At 40.5% G+C, this 16,016-nt stretch overlaps 4 protein-coding genes across 4 annotated transcripts; all 4 read right to left on the bottom strand.

Annotated features, from left to right (window-relative positions):
* LOC140267333 (gap junction Cx32.2 protein-like) lies at window positions 1-2,772 on the bottom strand. The gene is made up of 3 exons (XM_072362582.1): window positions 2,678-2,772; window positions 1,653-1,786; window positions 1-1,253 (listed from the first exon to the last, which is right to left on the bottom strand). Exons 2-3 carry the CDS (start codon window positions 1,779-1,781, stop codon window positions 603-605), a joined length of 780 nt encoding a protein of 259 aa, XP_072218683.1. The 5' UTR covers window positions 1,782-1,786; window positions 2,678-2,772; the 3' UTR covers window positions 1-602.
* Window positions 2,773-3,693: 921 nt separating this feature from the next.
* gja13.1 (gap junction protein alpha 13.1) lies at window positions 3,694-5,710 on the bottom strand. Its single transcript, XM_072362568.1, has 2 exons — window positions 5,634-5,710; window positions 3,694-5,010 (listed from the first exon to the last, which is right to left on the bottom strand). Exon 2 carries the CDS (start codon window positions 4,981-4,983, stop codon window positions 4,123-4,125), a length of 861 nt encoding a protein of 286 aa, XP_072218669.1. The 5' UTR covers window positions 4,984-5,010; window positions 5,634-5,710; the 3' UTR covers window positions 3,694-4,122.
* A 1,597-nt stretch (window positions 5,711-7,307) lies between these two features.
* On the bottom strand, window positions 7,308-10,743 carry LOC140266868 (gap junction Cx32.7 protein-like). The gene is made up of 4 exons (XM_072361990.1): window positions 10,367-10,743; window positions 9,053-9,205; window positions 8,698-8,883; window positions 7,308-8,138 (listed from the first exon to the last, which is right to left on the bottom strand). The coding sequence occupies exons 2-4, from the start codon at window positions 9,179-9,181 to the stop codon at window positions 7,536-7,538; spliced, it is 918 nt and encodes a 305-aa protein (XP_072218091.1). The 5' UTR covers window positions 9,182-9,205; window positions 10,367-10,743; the 3' UTR covers window positions 7,308-7,535.
* A 1,234-nt stretch (window positions 10,744-11,977) lies between these two features.
* Window positions 11,978-16,013, bottom strand: hsdl1 (hydroxysteroid dehydrogenase like 1). The gene is made up of 5 exons (XM_072362702.1): window positions 15,588-16,013; window positions 14,010-14,455; window positions 13,707-13,790; window positions 13,240-13,383; window positions 11,978-13,103 (listed from the first exon to the last, which is right to left on the bottom strand). The coding sequence occupies exons 1-5, from the start codon at window positions 15,805-15,807 to the stop codon at window positions 13,032-13,034; spliced, it is 966 nt and encodes a 321-aa protein (XP_072218803.1). The 5' UTR covers window positions 15,808-16,013; the 3' UTR covers window positions 11,978-13,031.
* Between the last annotated feature and the right edge of the window lie 3 nt (window positions 16,014-16,016).

A 16,016-nucleotide genomic window follows, 5' to 3' on the forward strand; every position in this document is an offset into this window, starting at 1 on the left:
AACTCCAAAAAATGTTTTAATAAACATGTTTAAACAAAGAATTTATCAAATTTACAATCAGGTACAAATACAAGGCACATGAAGCCATTTTAATATACAAAACATTGAAGAATAAGTGCTTTCTAATTGGAACATTTACACTCCTGTAAATTTTTTCACAAGTAGCACAAGCAGTTTTTCCACCTCTTTAAGAAGAAACAAAAATTGCACAACAAAATGGGTTTAAACTGGAGCAGATTGGACTGGTCGATGCATGTGATTAGGTCACTTTGACTTTCAGCTTCTGCAAACACAGGTCAGAGCAGACTGACTGACACAAAGTCTTGAGTTACAGCTGCCAACCTGCTACTTTGGGGTACTAGTATCTGAAACTGGTAAAACAAGGCAGAAAACAAGGAAACCCACAGAAGCATACCACATAATTGGCTCTGGTGACGGTGTAAACTACCAGTGTTATCACATGTTTGAATAAATTACTATTTCCAACCGTTCATTTTCTCAGAATTCTGACAATTTGTAGGAATTTTTACCTCCTCATAAATAAATATCTCTTGTTTGTGAACGGTGTCCCTGTTTAACACACTGGATCTGAAAGGCATTTTTCAGGCTGTGCTGGAGTCGTGGAGGCTATGCCTGTGATTTTTCATCATGCTTTCACTGGTGAAACGGGGGTGAATGGCGACAGCTGTCGTCGGCATGCTGTTAGATTTCTTTTTGGTCGATCGACGACATGCCAGGTAGAAGATCTCTATCACATTGAGCAGAACAGAGACGCAGGACATCACCAGCATGAAGATGATGAAGATGGTTTTCTCGGTAGGTCGAGACATGTAGCACTCTACGGTGAACGGACACGGGGCCCGGGAACAGACGACAAGTGGTTCCATGATGAACCCATACAGGTAATACTGCCCCACAATGAACCCTATCTCCAGAATGATTCTGAAAAAGATGGAGGTCATGTAGGTTCCCATCAGATTACCTTTAATCTTGACATGACCTTTTTCGTCGGAGTACTTGGGAACCTTGTTGTCATCCCTAGTGTGGGTCAGCAAATATTCTCTCAGCTTGTTCTCTTTGTGGACGACATGAATGACATGACCGAGGTAGATCAGCGTTGGTGTTGAGACAAATATAATCTGGAGGACCCAAAACCGAATGTGTGAGATTGGGAATGCGTGGTCATAGCAGACGTTCTTACAGCCAGGCTGTTTGGTGTTGCAAATCATCTTGGACTGTTCATCACTCCAAACCTGTAATGTCCAGATGAGAGATTATTATTATTATTATTATTATTGTTACATGTATGCAGTGCAGCGTAAGAGTCTTGATTCCTCCCTCATTTCTTCATGTGTTGTTTCCAAGCAGCCAGACTTTATTGTCTTCTTTTAAAGTGGTCTCGAGCAATAGTTGTTCTTTGGACATTGGCTGCTTTTTCACTCATTTTCAGTCCATTTGTTGTACCTGATCATTTTCAAGTGTTTTTTTTCTTTGTAAAGCCACTGATCTATGAATCATTCAAACATTCAGTGCGACATTGTTAATTGCTCGGGTTTTGTGTACCTCCACATGGCCACCAGAGGGGGCTGTTTTATTTTATGGGCCTATAACAGGCTTGTTGTTGGGTGTAATGCAAAAAGTTCAAAGCTGACCTTCTCAGCTCCAGCTCCAAGGATCATGATCCTGAAGATGAAAAGCACACTGAGCCAAACCTTCCCGACGACGGTGGAGTGGGACTGCACCTTATTCAGCAGCGAGGACAGAAAACCCCACTCTCCCATGGTTTCTACCAACAAACACAATGGTTTACACATTATTAAAGCACACAAAAACAACCCCTGGTTATATTAAAAACCGTGCAAAGTGAATCACTGTCATCAGATATTAATCAGAGGCAACAACCCTGTGACTATGTGACCAGTTCTTAGATTAATTCTCTTTTTCTTTGAACAAACTTGTGATAACAAAGATTTTTGAAGCATTAAAGTAGTGTTTTATGAGACTGGTTATTCCCTTTTAATTAACTTATAACGCTGGCTATTTTTTTTATCACAAAATTGCAGGTTAAAGCATTAGTTTTTATAATTAAGTGTTTTGGAGCAATAATTAGTTATCGGCATATCGACAGAATATGTGCTCTGTGGGAAAATGATGAAATCATTTTTTGGATGTTAAGAGGCAGTAATAAAGTCTGTTGGTCTGGTTGGTTTTTAGAAGAGGAAGTTTTTTCTTCTCAAAGTCAAAGTCAAATTTATTTGTAGCACATTTCATGTTCAAAACAATTCAAAGTGCTTTACATGAAATAAAAGCATGGGAGCAGGGAGCAGAACAAGCATTCAAAATATGTAAAAGAACATAAATAGAAAGAAATAAAATAATTTAAATGAATTAAAATGAATAAAAACAAGAGAAAAACATCTTCTCAGAGAAAAGGTGGAAATTCAGACAATTCAGATGTTTATGCTGGCAGAATACGGGCCGAGTGGCATATGTCTGAACTCTAGCTTTGCTTACATACGCTTAGAACCTTTAAAACATTAAACTCTTAAAAAACTAAGAATATGATAAGAACCTTTGTATCTTATTCCAAAAATTATGTTAAAAATGAGCTGGATTGAGTCTCGATTTTGCGCGGAAATAATCCAAACATATTGATAAAAATAATTGTTAATCTTACCTTTTAATGTAAAAGATCTTCTTTGAGACAAACAGAACCCTCACGAGTTGTGCTGCTGAATGACAGACTCCAGTGCTCCTCTACGATACCTTGAACTTTAGTTCAGGTGCAGTTATGCAAACGTGTGAGCTGTCACGGTGTTGCAACATCTGGAAATGACAAATCTCAAATTTGGCTTGTGCACTGAAAAAACAGTGCAGGTTAATGATTGACAGCATTTTAAACCATAACTCTGTTTTACATGATCATTAACTGTTCATTATTATCTATCAGCGATATTTTTTCATGCACAACAGAAACACATAGCAAACATCCATTTGGTGTTCTTGCAGATTTATCAGATAAGCATCTTTACAGTCAGTATTTTTAGTGAAATGATAACAGAATTGGGACTAAAGGGCACAAACACCATGTTCTGACCTATGCTGTTCAGAACAACACGATGAACCTGTAGGACTACGTGAGGATTTCAGCGTCCCGTTCATTTTAGAACAAACTGGGATCATGGACTGTTAGAAGCTTCATAAAGATATTTTAGTTGAAATTAGATGTGTCAAGCAGATGGAATTAAAGTATTTAATTCATTTTGATATGTCCATATTGTTTTTTTTCTTCATATTCTTCATCTCATGCCAACACTGTCCCTGAATTAGAAGTGATGCTTTATGTCTGTGAGCTAAGCTCTGATATGAACCCTCATAAACTAATAAAACTCAGTGGCATCATTTTAATAACCAAGCATTTTTAGGAAAACAGGTTTTTAGTAACTCCATATCATTCTGAGAATATTGTTTATCATGATATCATAACATCTGATGTGTTCACAGTCTGACATTTAATAATTTGATCTAGATAATAATCAGTAAACTAACCGGTTATGATCATTAGGTGAAGCTCTACCCGAGTGATATGTGATGTATTTGTAAGTAAAGTTTGTGAGGTGAACAGTGTATAAATGGGTCATTTTTTACTCAATTGATGAAGGAAACAATATTTTATCCAACTTGAATCATTTATTAAAAAGAACAAAACCTACAAAAAAAGATAAACAGACCACAATCATTGCCATCATTGTTCAGTAAGCAAATTATTCCAGATAATGAACATTACAATAACTTAAAGAACACTTTCAACAACTGGGCATAAACAAACTCAAAGTCACAAGTATGTTTCATATAAATACATCAGTATTGCACACTTTCATTAGTTGATTACTTTTTTAAAAAAAAGCAAAAATCAAACAATGTCCTCCTTCGTACAGTTTATTCATGGAGAATCTGCAGCTCTGATGCATGATTACACAATGACGAAGCTTGTTTTTTAACATTCTGTCATGATGCATATGCTATACTGTTACAGATCTTTACTGAAGTCTTTTGAGTGGATTTGAACAACAACTGTGTGGGTAAATCTCCGAAGGAGAAGCTATGGTTTAATCAGTGATTTTAATGACCGCTCAGAAGCCGTTTCTCCTCTTTGGCTCCGTCCAGGCTTCCTCCAACACTGTGGTTGCTCTCGAGCTCCATGTTCATCTTGTTCTGCTTGAGTGTGTCCTCAGTAGCTGGCCACTTGATACCCGACAGGCTGGCAGGGTTTTCTGGTGAGGTGACCTTGTGATTGCGACGCTTGGACCCACATTTGACCCTGGTGAAGATCAGGTAGAGCATTTCTATAACATTGAGCAGCAGAGAGACGCAGGCCACCACCAGCATGAAGATGATGAAGATGGTTTTCTCAGTGGGCCGGGACATGTAGCACTCCACAGTGAAGGGACACGGCTTCCTCGAGCAGGGGAACATGGGGACCATGACGAAGCCATACAGGTAGTACTGCCCCACAATGAAGGCGGCCTCGATGAGGATCTTGACCACGAGCTGGGTCAGGTAGCTCCCCAGCAGGTTCCCTTTGATTTTCACTTGTCCCTTTTCATCTGTGTATTTGGGTGTTTTCATCTTACGGGGCCCACCGGGGCTCGCAATCTCCTCCCTCAGCTTGTTCTCCGTTTGGATGACATGCATGGCGTGGCCCAGGTAGATCAGCGTAGGCGTGGAGACAAAGATGATCTGCAGGACCCAGAAGCGAATGTGCGAGATGGGGAAGGTCCAGTCATAGCAGACGTTCTCACAACCAGGTTGTTGAGTGTTACAGACAAAATCCGACTGCTCGTCACCCCACACACTTTCGGCACCTGCACCCAAAACCATGATCCTGAACAGGAAGAGGACGCTCATCCAGATCTTCCCAATCACTGTGGAATGGGACTGGACTTTTTCCAGCAAAGTTGACAGAAACCCCCAGTCTCCCATCTTTACTGATGATGTTCAGCTACTAATCTGTGATGAAGAGAATGAAAACAGAATAAAGGGAAAGACAGTTAGAATGACCGCACACGACACCTTACTATCGTTATTCAATCAATACATTCCAGCGCGAAAGAAAGGGCTCACTGATCGATAGATAACTTTTTCCGTTATTGAATCTGGCTGTTTGAGATGGAAGAAAACCTCCGTGTCTTGAACCTTGAGCTTTTTGGTCAATATATAACAGAATTCTGAATGAAAGCTCAGTGAGGTCACTAGTTTGAGACAGTAAATAAAGCTGCCAAAGAGATAAAATTATTTTTTTTTAAAAACAGAGAAATGAAATAATTCCTTTTAAATGAAGTTTTTAAGAGTTCATCACATTTTAACTCATGATTGAAAGTGCACACAAACTAGACTAAACACATAGAATTAGACTTGTGGAGTAGACAGAGTGATATAATGCATTGAATTAAACTAACGTGAATCTGGCAACATTTGGAAAAGCTAATTAACATATCTATATGTATATATATATATCTATACCCATATCTACAGCATATTTTGAACCATTAATCTTTAGAAATATCCCAAAAATATCTAACATTAGTTTGTAAACTGATCTGTAGCAGAGTAGAGAGACAGCTGCATCTTACCTGCTGACCTGGTTAGAAACGACTGTCTCTAGTTGAAGCAGATCACTAACTGCTGTTGTTGGACCTTGGAGTTTTGGGCTGGGTGAGGACTGCGGGGCTCATGAAGGATCAACTTACGCAACAAGCATCTGGCTATAATGTCACGTTGTAACTGCCAGCAAACAAGCGCAGAAAAAGCTGAGGACAAATGTGTAATTATTGGCAGGCGCTCAGTGTCATGCTCAGAAGCTGAGATCTGTGGCTGTTAAATGGCTCCGAGGGTTTGAAAATAAATAGAGAAAACACAGGATTTTAAAAAAATCATCTACTTTTATTTGAACATTCTGGTATTATTTGGCAAACCTTGTGAATGATAGTGACATATTTTGGTGTAATTGAAGAATTCTAATCAATAGTTTGAGATTGCACGATGCTGAGACTTGTCTTTTATTGATTTAGTCATAAATAGATAGTCTCTATGTGAAAGGAGCTTGCAGATAACTTCCAGCCAGATGAGTGGTTATGCACAGTCACCTGCTGGTACACAGTATCATCGTAATGGTTCCATTCCATCGAAAATCCCAGGACATGTTTCAGTGGAAAGACATCTGATTACTCTGTTACAGTATCCGTAATAAAGTGTAATCTGTGAGCTTTAAAGATGCAAATTATTGAATTATTGTGTTTGCTACAATGAGGCATCCCAGCTAACCAGGAATTTAATTCCTTCTGTCCCACACGATCAAGTTTAGGGGAATAAAAACGTGGCAGTAATAATACATGATGACCAATATTCTTTGAAATTCCCGTAAATAATAGTTTAAACCTGATAGGGATATGATGTTTTCATTTTAAAGGGGACATATTATGGAAAGAAATGACATATTTAGCTGTCTGAAGTCACCACAAACTGAAAAACTCTTTTTCTTTGGGGCCTTGTGTATCTGCTATTCAGATTTGCAGTGGAAACCTATGTCACTCCAGAAGGTTATCCAGCCTGTGTTCTCATCATCTCCATCTATAGCTTCAACTTCAAATGATGCTGCATTAGCCGGGCCTCAGAAGTGGGACGTTTAAAGTCTTTTTCTCTTTGCTATTAACACTAGATGTTATCATTAGTGATATAGTTCCCTTAATTATGAAGCAAATGAGCTAATAATGCTTGACTAGTACTTTATTTCAGAAAGAAACAAAAAAATCTGACTTCTAACTGTCATTCTTTAATTTTTTCACCACTTGGAAGTTCGAAAGTCCAATTTCTCATTTGTCAATAAATGAGACATTAGTGCAGCGCTGCAGCAGCTGCTAAAAATAAAACCCAAATAAGCAACAGTTGAACAGTGACGTTAACCATGAAAAATGGAAACTAAACGTAGAGAAATGAAGTGAGAGTGAAGTCCAGAGTTTATGGAGCCGATATGTGACGCAGGAATGTTTAAATTCAGCTGCATGTGTTCTTAAAAGCACAAATAACTACTTCAGTGGGAGTCACAACAATGTTACACCTGCAGGAGGGATCAGCAGCTGTCCGACGTCCAAATGCAGACTGCAAAATGTAAGTATTTGAGCATATAGATGCAAATGAACAAGTTTTTAGCATAATAACTCAATAAAATGAGAAAGATGCACTGCAGCCAAATCTGAATTTATGGTTTATTGAATAAAAAAATGAAGTTTTACAGTGTAAAAATCTGAGCAAAATCTACCGAAAATCCCATTTTATTTACTGAAATAAAATGGTTCTGTCACCTTTAAAAGAAAAACTTTTCTACAATCGTTTCTTGAAGTCATGTTATGCAACATGTTGCATGTGACTAAGTTCTGTTTACTCAACCTGGTGATTCCCATCTGTTCGTCTACATTTACTACGAATCCCCCCTAACGCACACAAATATTGGAACTGCCTATCACTGAGTTCATGCCTCAGATGTGGATCTCCCCTATGTTGCTTTCACAGGATACGATTGTAGCCCCCTCATCGACCTCTCCTGTGATGCCATTCACTCCTAACTTTCGTGCTTTCATCTCCAACTCCAGGTTGACGTAATTCTGGATAATGTTCTCCTGGCTTTTAAAGGCTTTCTTCTCTGAACTCGGGGGTGTCACCGGGGTCACGGTGTAGTCTTGCCTCCTTGCCATGCACTCTTTCAGAGCCTTTACACACAGATAAAGCAGCTCAACAATGCTCAGAGCCAGCGAGACGATCGCTGCCACCAGCATGAACCAGATGATGATGGATTTCTCCGTAGGTCTGGACAGGAAGCAGTCCACCTTGTGAGGGCACGGGAAGCGGGTGCACACGTAGCGAGCCTGGAGGGTGAAACCGTACAGAAAGTACTGACCCGCGATGAACAACACTTCCAGGATGATCTTGGCTAAAAGATGGAGGACGTAACTGCGCAGGAGGCACCCACGGAGGCTGATCTTGCCGCTGCTTTTGGTATATTTTGGAACTTTGAAGGCCCTCCGAAGGAAGAGGCTGGTCTGGTCATCCAGCTCTGCCTGCTTCTTCAGCCTCTCTTTCAACTAATAATGAAAGAACAAGAGGTGTGAGTCAGGAATTCTGCTTTATTCAGCTTTGAGAATTACAAATGGGTGAAAGAAACAAGATGGATGTCAGCACAGATGTTGGCAGAGTGAACATGTATGAAACACAAACTCACACACTTCCATTTCCAGAACATGCTTTTCCTGAAACTTTGATGCACTTCTGGAGGTTATCTTTGTTTTTATTTCACACAAAAAATATTTGGAGGATAAAAAACAGGAGGGTAACTTGAGCAAGATGTCAAAAGGATATTATAATGAATAAATCAATTTCTATTGGGTTTGTCAGGTCTTCAGCACAATTTAGTTGATGCTAAGATTGTAATTTCAGTAATTTCTCTTTTTTCTGTAGGTGAGTCCATTTAGGTTCAGGGAATTATTGTGTTTAATACAATAATTCTGGGGACAACATGCATATATTTTGTCAAGATCTAGAAAATGGTTCCAACTCTTACTTGTGAAAAGCTACAGGTGTGGCATGACTTCTTGACAAAGTATTTACGAGTTCTGTGACACCACACCTACTGCTGCAACACACCTTTTTCTCAATGTGTATCACATGAAGGACGTAACCGAGGTAAACCAGCTTTGGAGTTGCTATAGCGATAATCTGAAAAACCCAAAAGCGAACATGAGAGATGGGGAAGGCGAGGTCGTAGCAGACGTTCTCACAGCCGGGCTGCTGCGTGTTGCAGACAAAGTCAGACTGCTCATCGCCCCACACCTGGAGGAGATCAGAGGGAGGATTTTACACAAAGCTCCAAACTTTTGCTGCATTGTACCTTTACTTCACTATAAAAACCCATTTTCTCTCCATTTTTAATCCAAACACTAGAAATGATTCACATTTAACTCAAGTACAGCTATTGATTGTGGTGATTGAATGACCAGACCTTCTCAGCACCGGTGTTCAGGACCATGATTCGGAAGATGAACAGTACAGTGAGCCAGACTTTGCCAATCACCGTGGAGTGACCCTGCACTTTATCCAGCAGGCGGCCCAGCAGCTCCCATTCTCCCATTTCAGTTACTGGATGTCCTGCTTTCTGCTCAGGGAGATAAAACATATCCATTAAAAACAGATATACACACAGAACTGTACATTCATTTCTTTATGTTTTGCCTCTTTTAAAGAGTTCTTGATCAGCTGTTCATCAGGCTTCAGTGGCAACAGGTCTTATGGAGGGATGAATCCTCCCCAGAGCCCGGACCTCAACATTATTGAAGCAGTGTGGGATCATCTGACAGAGAACGGAACCAAAGGCAGCCGACATCCAAAGAAGAGCTTTGGGATGTCCTTCAAGAAGCCTGGAGAACTATTCCTGAAGACTCCTTAAAGAAATGACAGAAAGCTTGTCTCAGAGGGTTCAGGCTGTGTTGGAGAATAAAGGAGCTCAGACCAGATATTCACTTTAAAACTGCTGAGAACTGAACAAACTCAGTTCTTGCATCGTATAATATTTCCATTTATGTTTGCACACGTGTCCTGTTATCTTGGCTCTGTATAAAGAAACGTGGGGTGGCGAAACACATTTGCACAGTACTGTACGTTATAAAGTATACTTTATTAATGCAGATGTAGCCTGATTTGTAGTGTAAGGTCAATTTTTACTAGAATTGCTATTTTTCATTTGAGCATCAAAAAGAAAAACTGATTTTCACTGAGTAAAAGTCAGAACAGACAGACTCTCCACAAGGTCACGCTTGTATCAGTACTCAGGCCACAGCTGCTGATTTCAAGTCTCCAAAACACACTTATCTACAGCACACCAGAACCGTAGCTGTTTCTGATATTAACCATTACAGATTCCAGGCACCTGCTTGGGTGGATAACACTTAGGTTTTAAATCTGCTCCAAACTTCTGTTTCATGTCGTTTCTTTAAAAAAACAAAAGGAATTGCTTAAATTCTTCATGCTTAACGTTGCTTTTTTAGCCGTTCTTTCTCACATTTCATTCTTTTGCCTGAGTTTATAAACAAGAGACAAAGCTTGTTTTCTTAGTGTTCACAAAGTTTGACTTTCATTGTTTTATAATTTTGATCATTTTCAAACAGCCTTTTCACATCAAGGTACAAATAAAACTCTTCTAACAGTCGCACTAATGTTCTATACAAAGCTATAGACCAGTCCTTACGGATCATTTTTAACATCTTCCTACTTTTTGTTGCAAAAATACACAAGAAAATATGTTTTAAGATCAACTCACCAGCTGAACAAACTGAAAAAAAGGAGGAAAGGTGGATGAAGAGAGCGATGCCTCAAGATGATGATGAGAAGACAGAGTGAAGCGTATGCTGTCTGTATTTCATTGTTCATTCGCTGACTTATCTGGAAGGACACCGTCTTAACCATAACAACGAGCGCCGGGTGCCAACACTGAAGGTGAGCGGCTGGGGAACAGAAAAACCAAGCACAACCAAACATGTTTTGTCTTATTTCTGTGGCAATTCTTTTCACGTTTCTTTTGCAAATGTTGAAAAATGATAGAAAATCTGCACAGAAACAAATGCAGATGCTGTAGAACAAGTTAGTGAATGAATTAATGTCCATCTGGACACGGTTTAAATTGACAAAGAAAAAATGCTTTATATGTATTCAGGAATTTGAACTCTGCATTTTACATCCGTAAATCCTGAACACAGATGTAAAAGCAGTGAGCAACACAATAAAATCACACCCAGAGGTGTGGGCAGCTCTAAGTGCAGCAGAGGAGGGTTTGGCTGACCTCCTCAAGGGCACTTCAGCCTACATCTTTTCCTGCTGCTTACAACTGCCCAGAGGTATCCAGAGGAGTTCATGGTGGACTCCATGACTGCAAGGTGCCCAGGTCCTGTGGCTGCAGAACCAGCCCAGATCATCAGCCCTCCACCACCGTGCTTGACAGCTGGTATGAGGTGTTTGTGCTGATATGCTGTGTTTGGTTTCCTCCAAACGTGCTGCTGTGCATTAGGACCAAACATCTCCACTTTGCTCTGGTCTGTCCAAAGGACATTGTTCCAGAAGTCTTGTGCTTTGTTCAGATGCAGCTTTGCAAACCTAAGCTGTGCTACCATGTTCTTTTTAGAGAGAAGAGGCTTTCTCCTGCAGCCCTTCCAAACAAGCCATCCTTGTTCAGTCTTTTTCTAACTGTGCTGCCATGACCTTTAACCTTTAACATGCTAACTGAGGCCTGTAGAGTCTGAGATGTAGCTCTGGGCTTTTTCACCTTGGGGTGAACTTGCTGGGACGTCCACTCCTGGGAAGATTGACAGCTGTCCTGAATGTTTTCCACTTGTGAATAATCTTTCTCTCTGTAGAATGATGGACTCCAGATAGTTTGGAAATGGCCTTCTAACCCTTCCCAGATTGATGGGCAGCAGCAGCTGCTTCTCTGAGATCATTGCTGATGTCTTTCCTCCTTGGCATCATGTTAACACACACCTGAAAACTGACAGAACTCCTGCTTTTATAGAGCTGCTCACACTGACTGATGATCAGTTGATAAAGTGTATTTAATTAGCAGCTCCTGGCTGCTTCTTACCCTCTTTATTCCTTATGAAAGCAGTAAGAGCTCCAAAGGAATAAATAATATAAATAAATAAGTGCATTGTTCACCTGATATTTTGAAGAGGAAAACAACCCAAACTGTGCCCATCTGGCCTTGAACATATTGAGTTAAAAACACACCAGTCAGAGGTGTGACTCAGCCTGTGGGAGGATAAACATCAACCAGTCACATCAGACAGTTAAAATGAGCAGGACAGTGGTGCTTTAATGGAAGAAGAGATTTATTAATTGGTCTACTTTTGGACTATAATGACACATTTAGTATTTTAGAGAAAAAAAAAACTTAACCTGCTTCAAAATCTACAAATACTAGCTGCAGCTTCTCAAAAGAACACCATAATCTCACTCTTTACTGCATTTGAAAATCCCTCCAGTCGATGCTTGAACCTCACAGTGAGCAGAACTTCACCAAAAGCTTTCACTCCTCATCATCACACAAAGTATCTGCCTGTAAACACTCCTAATTAAAAAAAAAAGTATAATACCCTGCTGATACATGCTGGACTCTTTGAGCCAGATAAGCTACAGACACAATAATCACAGTGCAGGAATGTGTTCAGGTTCAAAGTGGATATTTAAGAGTCTTTTTCACCTTTAATCTCTATGTTTCACTCGTGTTCTTAATTCTCAAAAAAAAAAAGAAGAAGTTATTGTTGCAAACTGTAGCTTTTTCACACCAACACAGACACAGTGGAATTTAATAACCTATCACTCTCTTTTTTTATTTATTTTAAGCAAATATCGGCTCGATATGAGCTGGTAAAAACCGACTAAATATTGCAAAAGCTGTTTTAAGTTAAAACTCAAATCACACAGGAAGTAGGTCAAACAGGGACCGAGTTAAGACTAATGAGTATGTCGGTTAAATGTCTTCCTTACTGTTTATCTCTTACAATTTTTATAGACTGTTTCTATCCCTCCTCCTTCTTTTTCATGCAACACTGACTGAAGTTTTCTTCTAAGCTTGTTTGCTGTTTTGCACTTTTTCAAACGCATGGAAAATAAATTATTTTACATTCAGTTTTACTGCAACTTCAAGCAGGAATTAGTCATGTGAACTGTTCACTGACTTGAACCAAGTTATGATCAGAGAAACACAGACATCAGATTGTTATGCCCCAGCGAGCTTAATGTAATCGTATGTCTGGCAACCATAAAGAGCGCGATTACGATGTTGTTGGTTTTTTTTTTGTTTCAAGTAACATTTAGGAGGAGAAATAGAGGAGACTTTGGGAGAATTCCTCTACAGGTTCCCAAGAAATCTCCACCAAATCAGCAGATAGAAATCTCTGATTTCTGAAACTCAGCAACTGGCTTTTAAGCTCTTAGCTGGCGCTGATGAGCACCCGTGATCCGAGAACCCAAATCCACTCTGGAATACATCTCATCAGGCCATACTGTGAAGAAGAGAAAAGCAGATCCAGTTTAAGAGTCAGATTCTTCATAAAGAGAACATCTGTATTTGTGTTCAGTGTACTTTTTACATCTTTTTCATTCAAAAAGCTTAGGCAGCATGTTTTATTTTGCACTGACCTGCAGCGTATGAGGCCAGTAGCCCGTGGTTCTGTTTGAGACGCCCAGCGTAGAGATGGCGTGGCGAGCGTAAACCTCTGGCTTCGGAACAAACCAGCCCTCTGTTGATGAGGATGAAGATGGTTGCTGCCCACTTGAAGCTATCTGAAGTGACATAAGAAGGATGATTTCCACTGTGTCCTAATGACAATAAGCATTTACTGTTTAAACCCCATTTAATCAAAGAGTTTAAATAGAAAAACATACATGAAGAACGTTCACAGCAAAAAAACAAGTTAAATGTTACGATATGAAGAAAATTCATACTTTGAGTTTTATGAATAAAACTGAACAACTGTAACATTTTCTATGAAAATCTCCAACAAGGCTGAGAACTGGAAAGGGAGCAGCAAGATCTGAACGCTTTGTGGCACCAGAACAGGTAGTGAGGTCAAACACGTAGAAGTTAATCCACATCAGGCGATTACCTGGAAAGGGATCAGACTCTGAATGAAGATCCCTCTGCCGCTATACTCAAGGTGAAGAGCTCTGGAGAAATGATCCATATATCCCTGAAAGGTTGGAAAAACCGTGATAAATGTAACACATTCTGATGGATGCAGTTTAAGAAACAAGCTACAAACTTCTCCTGAAATTCACTTAGAAAATAATTAACTTTACTGTTTAGAGGAGGTTCTAATGTCAACAGATCTATTTTAAAACTAATCAATGAGCTCTTACAAAACATCTACTGTGAATAAGTATTCATGTAGGGAACAGATCTGTCTCACAGTGAAGGCGGTGAGGGTCACTCTTCCATGCAGGGGTCTGCAGCAGGCACCTGATGATATATTGACGACAGCCCCTCTGCTGCGCTCCACCATTCCTGGCAGTACCAGTCGGGTCATCAAAGTAGCAAATGTAACGTTTTTATTCACCTGATCCCACAGGCCCTGTTCAGGCACTTCAATCAGGCTCTGAGGAGAGGTCAATGACTCATCCACACAGTTCACCAAGAAGCCGATATCTTTACCCCTCATTGCTTCTTTGATGGGTTTGCTTGCCGCGTGGCCCAGAGACAAATCAGCCAAGACGACAGTCGTTTCCACCTCGTAGCTTTGGGAGAGGGATGCAGCAGTGTCTCTGATGGAAGTGTTGTCCTGAGAGACAAAGATAATGCTGATGCCATGCCTGGCCAGCTCCTCAGCATATGCTTTGGCTACAGGTTCAGATGCACCTGACAGGATAGAAGATAGAAGTTTTTATCAGTGAAAGAAAGAATAAGCACTGATAGTTTCAGCATGGCAGCACACTCAGGCTCCAGCTAGCAACAAACACCATTTCCGGGAAGTTGGGATATTTTATAAAATGCCATTAAAAAATTAAAACCACAGTCTGTGGTTGTTGTTGTCTGGTTCTCCTCTTCATGATGCTCCAACATCTGCAGCAGGAGACAGATGTGGACTGCAGGCAGGCAGGCAGGCACACTCTGTGTGTATGAAGCTGCTGGAAGCCTCGTCCTGCTGAAATAACCATGGACCTCCCGGGAAAAGACGGCACCTTGATGGCAGCATCTGTCTCTCCAGAACTCCAACATCCAGCTGTGCATCAGTGGTACCTTCACACAGATGAAGCCCTCCATGCCATGGACTCTGATGCAGCCCCATACCATCACAGACGCTGGCTTTAAACCTTTCTCTGATGACAGCCTGTGTGCTCTTTCTCATCTTTGGAGAAGCAGACGTCAGTTTTTCCCAGAAGCAGCTGAAACGTGGACTCATCTGCCCACAGAACACGTGTCCACTGTCTTTCTGTCCATCTGAGATGAGCTGGTGTCCAGAGAACTGGGCCGTGGTTCTGCACAGAGCTGATATATGGCTTCCTCCTGGTGTGATACAGCTTCAGCTCACATTTCTGGATGCAGCCGTGGACTGTGTTGAGTGAAAATGCTTTTCCGAGCTCCTCCTGAGCCCATGTGGCTGTATTGATCATGGTGGCCTGACGGTTTCTCATGCAGTGCTGCCTGAGGGCTCCAAGCTCATCCAACAGTGGTTTCTGTCCTTGGCCTTTCCTCAGACCACCTGAATCTTTTCCTCACCTTTACCTCAGTTTTTAGACATTACTACTAGAAAACTACTGGTTAGAAGAAACAAACTACCAACAGAAACTAGCTTAGGCTCTAAAATTTCCTGACATCTTACAGACAGATTTAAATTAATTTTATATCGTCTACTTGCTCTTTTCATATCCCTTCTGCCACTCTTCCCTGCAAAAATACCCTTCATATTAGCTGCCCCATTAATTCAATGGATTATCGTAATGAATAATGATGTAATAGTAATGTGTTAAACTGCTGTGTCTATTCTTACCATATATTACAGCCCAGTCCCCATAGCTCTGGGTTAGCTTCCTACATGGGATCATTCTTGGTAGGAAATGAACCCTAACCAACGTGCAACAGTCACTCAACATGATTACCGCTCTGCTGGCCGTGTACAGAGCCCCAACCAGGGCCAGGGTCTCACAGTAAGAGCTGCACGACCGAGAAATTTCTCTGTACAAAAACTGAAAGCTGTCCACTGCCGCCATGGTCCACACTATTGATTCTAAAGCTAACTAGCTAGTTAAAAGTATTCATACGATAAAACGCTGAAACGCAATCTTAACTAGCAAGTCAGACGTGAGAGTAAAACATTTCGTGAAAGTTAATTTCGAAATAAGCTAATAGACGATTTTAAACTGTTCGGGACGTCTGCTGTGGCACCCGGTAAAGTAACAAAACATTGGGTCACGTGACA

This window comes from Leuresthes tenuis, unplaced genomic scaffold, assembly GCF_036924035.1.
Source record: "Leuresthes tenuis unplaced genomic scaffold, fLeuTen1.0.hap1 SCAF_13, whole genome shotgun sequence".
Taxonomy (NCBI): Eukaryota; Metazoa; Chordata; class Actinopteri; order Atheriniformes; family Atherinopsidae; genus Leuresthes; species Leuresthes tenuis.